This window comes from Oryzias melastigma, linkage group LG21 (assembly GCF_002922805.2).
Source record: "Oryzias melastigma strain HK-1 linkage group LG21, ASM292280v2, whole genome shotgun sequence".
NCBI classification, from domain to species: domain Eukaryota; kingdom Metazoa; phylum Chordata; class Actinopteri; order Beloniformes; family Adrianichthyidae; genus Oryzias; species Oryzias melastigma.
In genome coordinates, this window is record NC_050532.1 from 16976010 (window position 1) to 16985413 (window position 9404).

At 36.2% G+C, this 9404-nt stretch overlaps 1 protein-coding gene across 3 annotated transcripts in view; it reads right to left on the bottom strand.

Annotated features, from left to right (window-relative positions):
- The window catches only part of igf2bp2a (insulin-like growth factor 2 mRNA binding protein 2a), a 49065-nt gene that overhangs the window by 19672 nt on the left and 19989 nt on the right, over positions 1 to 9404 (bottom strand). For all 3 annotated transcript variants that reach the window (XM_024286578.2, XM_024286575.2, XM_036209604.1), the window contains exons 3-4: positions 5351 to 5399; positions 2078 to 2129 (exon numbers count right to left, since the gene is read on the bottom strand). In XM_024286578.2, the coding sequence (XP_024142346.1) occupies positions 2078 to 2129; positions 5351 to 5399 (101 nt within the window). The remainder of the gene's footprint in view (positions 1 to 2077; positions 2130 to 5350; positions 5400 to 9404) is intronic.

Genomic DNA, 9404 nt, shown 5'->3' on the forward strand with positions numbered 1-9404 from the left:
AGACTCGGCCATTGGGTGGCGTCGAATAAGGAGTCCTTTGTACAGTATTAGCAATGACGACACAAGGCTCTCAACTGACTGATTACTCAAACAGTCGGTTGAATTATTTTGAATCTTGGCTGATGATTTCAGGCTTCTTTTTTTTTGGCTAAACAGAAACTTTATTTGTTTGATATCACTGTGAGTAAAAACTTGAAACTACTAATCTGTATGAGGCTCAAAATAAAATACAAAGAATGCTAGACTGGACCACAAACTATTTTTGTAATGTACTTTTGTACTATGATTCTAAACTTGTAGTAAAATGTGTGTATCCATTAATTTACTTTAATTCAGAAGTTGTTAAAGCTACATTGATAAACAAAGACACATTGTAGTTTATGAAAAATTTGTAATATCTCTGATTTTTTCTATATTTTTTTCAAATATGTCAAGCTGCCATAAGATTTTGTGTCAAAATTTAAGGTGACCATTTATCGCAATTTAAGCCATATTTCGTGGAACGCATATCTGTCAGGTTTATATCGCAATGACAATAAATTAGGGATTTATTGAGCAGGCCTAATATATTCTGATCTATTTATTTGAAGTATTTCTTGATTCATAAGGTTTTGAGTCAGGAGCAGATGAACATTTTTTATCTGAAAAAGATTGTAGAACCCACAAGCTCCACTCCTTCTGAAGCATCCACTTGGAGAAAAATAGATCAAGGTATGTCTTCATTTTCCTCATTTAGGGTGCCGTCTGGCTCAAAACTGCACAGTTGGATAGCTCCAAAATGGCTCGCCATTTTTGTTGCGCCGGTAATGTTAGCTTGAAGTTGTAAACTTCAAGCTAACAAACTAGCAGGAGAGCATGATGGGAAGTGTTCATTTTGAACCAACTCTGGATCTGAAGAATCTTTATCTTTGAAAACAACAGTTTTTTTTTTTAATTAGCCTAAAAATGAATTAAAAGAGCACGGTGAACGCTTTAAAAATAGATCTATAATTGTGAAAAAAGTTGTGAAATATAACAGAATAATTTAAATACACCAGCAACATAGTGGTAGTAGTACAAAAGGCTCCCTGGATGGAGCTTCCAAAAAGCAAAACTGAAACAAAATTGTAGAAAATCTGTGGTCAAAAGGGGCGTCAGTTTGAAACAGTCAAATCCAGCAAAAGAACCCAGCTGGCTTTAATAATGGAGAGTGGGCAGAGTGAAACTACTTAACAGCCAGCTCTGGCTTTCCACGAGCAGCAAGACACACATGAGCATGAGACTTATCCCTACAACAAGCTGGACAGGTAAACCAACTGGTCAACTTGATTGATATCCGGGGATGTTTTAGGAGCCAACCTTACGAGCGGAGCGCACACAAGAGGAATTGACGCTGTCTTGGTTTCTGAACAGTGGAGCAACTTTTCTGCAAAGATCTCTTTGAGCTGCTGTCATCACAACTGTGGGCGGTGGTTAGCTTTGGCGTAGACAAAGATAACATGACTGTGTTTGTGCCAAGATTTGTGAGTGTGTGCTTCTCTTTGGCATGTCTGGCTCACTTGTACTTGTGTGCTCAGTTTGTAGAAACATGCAGAATGGTGCGGCTTTATTTTATTAGATAATCTTCCATTCATGAGTACAGTGTGACCCCAATAATTATGAACACATACAAACAAGTCAAAATGAGCAAAACTTTGCCTGATGGCACACTCCATGTCACCCTCCAGCACTCAGATATGCACTAAAAACCCACAGACACGTTACTACTGGATGTCTGCCATGTCTGCTGGTTCAATTTATGAGTCGAAGCCAAGAAATACCCTCGGTGGTAGACCTCGCTTATTATCAAGGCTCACATTTGATTCAAATGCTCATTTCTTCGGGTTAAATACTCACAAAGACAGACAAGATGATAAAGTCTCATTCATATGCAGACCCAGGTTATATTTAGATGATAAATATGTGGGATGATGATGATAATAAGGATGTGAAGTCTTGCAGAGATACTTGACTCACTGAGGGGGGTCGAGGTTGTGTGTTGGAAGAAAGACACACATGCACCTAACAGCAGGAATCCAGATAAAAGTACATGTCGTACCTTGTTCCACGGTGTCTACGGTACCATACTGAGCTAGAAGGCCATCCAAAACCTAAAAACAAGAGGAAAAAGTTGAAGTTACAGACACAACTATGGTCAAATGTATAAGCACATGAAAACATACGCAGATGACACCTGTGTTTATGTTCAAGAGGAGTAATGGTATAAAACAGAAAAAGTTTCTACAAGCATTATTTTTTTCTATTACACTTGCTGAAAAGCATTTGTTCACTTCCCGAAAGTCTGAATATTTCCTCTAAATAAAAAAAAATAATAAAAGTCAAGTGCGTGCTGTGTGAGTACATAGCTGACAGTGAAAGTGAAGACAGAAACTTGTGTCAGTGATGTTAAAGCAGCAGAGATACAGGAGAAACTGGAAAAACTACAGTAAAATGCTGAAATGGTACAGTTTGTCTGAAGATGTTAAATGTCTGAAACTGTCTGTTACTTTATTTACAATTACACCACAGACACATATGCATACACATTTTTAGTAAGATTACTCCTGGCTTAAACAAGGGTGGGCAAACTACGGCCAAGGGGCCACTTGCGAACAACCACACTGAAATAAATTATATTGATAATCCTTATTCATGTTTTATTTTCTCTGTAATTTTGGTGTGTCCCCAAAGATGATGCACTACAAAGACATTGCTATTCCGTTAGGGCTGGGTATCGGCAATAACTTCCAGAGTCCATTCGATTCCGATTTTGTTTTTTCGCCTCGATCCTCTTAATTCAATCCGTTTCAATTCAATTTGGAGTTTACATGGTTTAAACAATTAGACACACTCATGTTAATCTGATACAGTTCAAATACTGTAACATTTATCAGTGGAATTATAGTGAGATTATCAAAACCAATAATTGTTCTGCCTCTCCTGCAGGGCGTTTCAGTTTGGCCACTAGGTGGAGCTATAGCATTACACCTTATTCGAGAAGAAGAAGAAAGAATGAGCGAAAAACAGTGCTTTAGACCACAAATGGTTAAAAAAATATTTTCTTTAAAGATTTTGGAAAATTCTTACATGTGAGTACATAAAGATGTTCATTTAGTGAATCATTTATGCTTAGATTGACCCCCTCTAGATACGGCCCTGCTGTGGCCAAAAATAAAATAGCGGATTTTGGTCAATAAATTAATACAGGAAGCAAAGCAGATTTTTTTTTTTTTTTTACATTTACCACCAGACAGCTTTAACCACACCTACTTTGTATTTTTAGCCAATCACAGATCATTTCTCTCACACGCTTATGACAGTTTAGCTAGATTGATGTTATGGGAAAAAAAGCTATAAAAACTCAGTTTGTGTCGCACTTGCTTCACCCTTTAAAGCTAATGTATATACAATAGATTAACAATATTGAGGATGAAAAATTGTGTTTTATTTTATGTGCCACAAATGTAATTAAACTCCACCATGAGAAGAATTAAACATTTATAAACACGATCCACATACTCAGTTACCATGTTTGGGTTTAAGCTCATTTAAGGTGGGCTGAGTTTAAATGTTTTAAACATCATATTCCGCAATCTAGATGGCTTGTTTTTCCCAGAGGGGTTTTTGTTGTTTTTAGCAAGACAAAAATCAAGAGACAGTCTGCCCTGATTACAGCTTGCAAATGACCTAAAAGAGTATATAGATGTGTGTGCACTCTAGACCCATCACCGTCTGAAAGCCTTCGAGGCCTTATGAAACAACGAAACTGTTGAGATGATGGAGCCACAGAAAAATCTAGAGCAAAACTCAAAAAAGGAACTAACAAACTACCTACTATAGATGTCAATTTTCGCATTTTAACATAATTTCTCTGACTAAAAATGTCAGAATGAGTTGAAAGAAACCGAAGCTTCCACTGTGACGTCAATCGGTGTGTAACCCACTGTTTTGAAACACGTAGGTGGCTTTAGAGTGAGAGCTGATTATACAGTGGGTGTAAAGAAGGTGAGGATTGAGGGATGGATCTGCCTGAAAACATCACTTTGCCACATTTATCCTGTTTATATCTTCGAGACACAGAGTCCGTTCCAGCTGATGTTATAGATCTGGACGCACCTCGAGCAGGTTACCAGCAGAGCACGGACGCTCAGAACTTCAGCTTTCAGAGATAAAAATAAATCCACCTTTTAGATTCATGACTTATAGAGAAAAAAGTTTAAATCAGAGGTGTCAAGATGCTATGGTCAAAAGGACAAAAGTATGGAAAAATATAAAAGGTGCTTGAGCCTCCAGAATATCGCTTTAAATCCATGAGATCTAGCCAGTTCTGTACAGAATGTTCTAAAACCTTCACATTAGTTCACATCATTAATACATTTAAGGATAAAATGACAGTGTTGTAGAAGAGAAATTTTTGAGAAAAATGTTTCTATTTTATAATATTAAAGAGCCAGCTTTCAATTATTATATCCATTTAATCAGTACCAATCAGTGTAATTTTTATCCTACTGCTTAAATGTTGCAAATAATCTCCTATCTCAATATATTTTACATAATTTAAGATGATCACATAATTTTTTAAAAAACTTCAGTTTGAAGATCCACTTTGATGAAAATTGTGTGTTTTTTTAACATGTTTCTCTGATGAGGGAGGACATATATAAATAAAAATTATGCTTAAAATTGCATTTAAGAGGATTTCTTTATTCAAGTCATCGTAAATCAGGAGCAGACAAAAAAATGTTGTTTGAAAAAGCTTGTAGCTCCCTGCTCTGCTCTATTCTGATGCATCTCTGTAAAAACTATGTTCAAGAAAAGGCCACAGGTCTTTTTATTTTGCCTCATAATGGCATAATTATAATAAAAAAATAAAAAAAAGATGATCAGAGTGGGACTTTAAGGTGCATTAAATCATTCAATTTCTTTCCATATCACTAATTTCCATTTTAAAAATGTTGGAACAGTTTTTTTCCAAGATGAAATACTGTGAGCTCCCCTGTGGCGTGCAGACAACATGCAGATGAAAAATCCAAACGGACACGGGAAAGCCGACAGCCACAAACACAGACGCCCAAATGCACACAGCGAACACCCCTGCAAGAGTACAGATGATCTCATGCAGACACAGGCCCATTCACACAGTAGTAAACACCGACATACAAACAAGCACATGCACAGACATAAACATGCGCACGTAAACACTTAAGAGAGCACTACAAAGGCTGGTGACTCATGGTCAGGAAATTAGTTTAGGTGCTGCCTGTTGTTGTTCAACTGGGCATCACTGTCTCTCCCAAACACACACTCACTCACTGATGTACAAACAACTGACCTCCCACTGTAGATGAGGGGGAATGTTCCGGATCTGGATCTTCCGACTCCTGCAGAGATGAGACACAGAGGCGGAGTGGACTTAACAGACCTGAACCACAAACTCGAAAGTGTTCAAAGCAAAAAACTAGCAAATATCAAACAGACTGTGCATTTACATGAGCAGCTAAAGATCAGGGATATTTAGCTACAGAATGTAGACTGGTGTGATAATAATAATATTTTCTACAGCATCTACAGCTCAGATGTGCGTCGACAGCAACACCAGATCTCCAAGAAGAAAACATAAAACTCTGTGCTTTTCCCTTTATTCTGACTGACACAATATGAAGTAGGCTTTTTGGAATAAATTTAACACCTCCTGTTAAATCTAAAAAGGATAAGTAACAGCTTTGAAAGCAATAGACATGATGAAAAAAATACATCCTTTTTATTTTAATGCCAATAAAACATTTTTATAACTCAAAATATGAGAAACAAAAAAAGATGTTAATGAAAAAAAAGGTTTAGAAAAATATGATTAGCTGAATTGGTCAGTAAATAAGTCAAAAGGTTTACCTTTGTGAAATAAAATGAGATATAACAGGGATGGTCAGGAAATAATCCACAAAAAAACAATGTTTCTTTGAATCAAATACAAAAAAACGTGAAATTTCTAATATCTCATCTATAAATTCAGAAAAAGAATTCTGTGTGCAAAAGAAATTGTTTTTAAAATGCCTTATCTGCAGGCACTTCAGTATATATAGTTTTAGTCACTTTTTCTTGAGTTATTCCTGAGAATCAACATAGAAATAACATTAAAAAAAGATAAATTGTGGAAGAGACCATCTTTATTTGAACACGATCCAGAAACACTGGGCTGATTTAAAATGAACACATAGTCCAGAGTCATTAAAATAAATTAACATGTTTTACAATTTTTAGACTTAAAGACAGAGGAATCATCCAGTTTGTTATTGATTCCCACTTTAAAAACTTTGAGGTTGAGTCATGGCATCTAAACTTAAAATATTCTTTCTAGAAATGCTTGTTTCAAACTGATTAAACTGATTAAATGAGTGCTGAAACGTTTCAAGACACAAGATTTTAAATCGCTTCAAGACACTTAGATAAATGATAACCTTCCCCAACAAAATGAGAAGGAAGAAAGTTAGCAGCTATGAAATGGGCATTGTGCCTCTAGAACATACGGGCTGCAAAGTCTGCTAATGACTATTACAGTATTGTGATACAACATTATTTGGCATTGCTTTTGCAAAGGCCTTATCCAAAGCTGTTTTCATTATCTGTTTTGACTAATCTCACAATTAGTCATTGATGTTCAATTATCCTTCAGTATCAGCTCTTTGAAACAAAGCACAGTCTAACACTATTTATTGACAACAAGATAGCGTCTAAAGCTCCAATTCTTCCATAGTACATCACTTGGTACTCAAAGTTTAAGTGTAATACACCTCCAAGTGGAAACGCCTGAAGCCAGACTGAGATGTGCTGAGTCGGTTTAATGGACCATAAGACTGTTTGCTACACTTATGTCAAGAGTAATAAAAGAGGAAGATGTCTTGACCCAAGACAAATCAGTTCTAAAGGATGGTTGAGATACCTCTGAGCTAGTTGGAGTCCCATCCAGAGTATAAAGAAAACAATTGTTAAGTTGCTTGCTGTAACCATTACAAAATCTTAAGATGGTTTTGTATCAGGGTGGACACATGAACTCACTTTGAACAGACAGATAGCAGAGCACTGAAACATCTGGAAGTTACACCAGCTGATCAGGAAGAACACAAAAGAACAAGAAACTCCCACCAGACCAATAGCTGTATTTTGTTGTACTGAACCACACCAGGGTTCACTTGTAACTAAACTAAAACCAATATTTTCACCACCAAACCAGAGAAAATGAGTAAAAAAAACCTTGAGGCAGTCCACCTATAGTCCTAGATCTTTAACCTTTGAAGACAAAGATTCCTGCTGTTGAGAAGCTGAAATCTTGATTGATTGATTTCAATCATAGATGTGAAAAAAACAGGACAAAACGCAAACATTTTTCAAACTCATTACAGAACATTTGATTCATTAGATATAGTAATTATTAACTAATATCAAGTAGAGTTTGATTGATTCCTTGAAAGGTAGTGGGAAGAAGCAAACTTAGTTACCTTATTTTACAGTTTTGCATAGTAATGTTGGTTCTGATCAGATCAAATGCATTTTTTTTCTTAGAGCAAACAAAGAATTGGTACTTACATTAAAAAAAAAACATCTTCTCAGTTATAAAATGTGTAAGAACTGCTAAAACAATGGGTTTGTAAAACTTTAAATTAGCAACTGTCAACGAAAAATTATTAGATTTAAATGACTGAGTCATTTCTTTCTGTCTTTGATTAACTTTGTTTCCTAACTTTAGAAACGTGGGGTTAGGAGCTGAAATAAACACTATTTAATGTGTCTAATTTGATCAGTTATTTCACTTCCATCTGTCAACATCATCAGTGTAAAAAAGTTGAGCCGTGGTGAAGAGGGGTATTTGCAGAACAAAGGATGAAACTCCTCTTTTCCTGCTCGCTTTCAGGATCTCCAGCTTCCACCCGTGTCTCTCTGCCTCCAGTGAGTCTGTCAACTCCAACAGCAAAGCCACACAAACCGCCTGTGACCACAAGCTGTTAACAGCTACATTAACGTGAGAGACTCCAGTCCAGCTCAGCACTGACCGCTGAGCTGACACACTCCAAAAAGACGTTTTAAAGAGCATTTTAGAAATTAGGTACAAAGTTCTTGTCTGCAGTGAGAAGAGGGAGCTGGCAGACGGACATAAATAAATTACTCTTTCTGGCTGGGGAGCTAAAAGTAAGAAACATGGATGTTATTTTATTTTATTTTTGGGCCAATTTTAATTCCTGAGACAAACTGTGGATGCAAAAGATAGAGAAGCAAACAAGTCCAAGGTCACTTCAACTCTAGTGCTCTTAAATGTATCAGTTTGCAGCTCCTTCCTCATTACTTGAAGCATCCATGAAAGGGTAAAACACAACTTATTCTATGAAGTAATGAACCATCTTTTAGGCATAAGCAGCCCATCCCTTAGCATAAAGTCGCACATTTAAAGTTATTTTATTAAAGTCTTACTTCAATTATCTTTTGACCTATTTTGATTATAATTATGGATCTATGGATCTATTTGTCTGCATGTGGATGTATCAGAATGGAGCAGAGCAGGGAGCTTGTGGCTGCTATAGACTACTAGGGGTGGTAATCTTACGATTCAGGAGGCAACAATTATGAAACGATTATAACTTCCTTCTGCTCCGGATGGAACTGCACAATGTGATTTAGCAAATTTGTCGTATACATATTTAATTTTAGTCTCCAAAAATACGTCATTTGCTATTTGCTAGTACATCAATTTTTTGATTATCAATTATTTAAAATTCATAAAACTATTCATTTATGGATTTTAATCAATGCATCTAATAATGAATGAATTCCCCCACCGCTACTACAGACCATCTACGTACAGTACACTAACTGAATATTGGAACATTTTAATTTAACATTATATAGATAGTTGTATAAAAAAGTTAAAGTACTGCCTTACTTTTATTATACATTTGTACACTTAAATATACAACTTTTTGCGTTGGGGTACCTAATAGACAATCATAGCTAACACTGAAACCTTCAAAATTAATTGAAACTGTTTTCTTGAGCTACCTCATAACGAAGTTGAAAGCTTTTGTTATGCAGTTCTGTTCCGTTTAATTACAAATGACCTATTTCTATTAGTTCATTGTTCCAGTTGTAATCTTCATGCAGCGAGCATGATGCCACCTCATATTAAAGGCTGTTTGAGCACTTAGACGTAAAGTGCTTTTTACCTCCACTGACAGGACGACTGTGATGCTTTTATTTCTTCTATGTTTGACTTTCAGCGTTTCGGTTTGAAGGACCAATCGGCCGACTGTCACTCCGGAGCTTTTCTGACGGGACGTGCGTCGGAAAAAATGACTCCTGACACTACTTAAAGGTCTCAATTTCAGTGTCCTTGTGGCTAA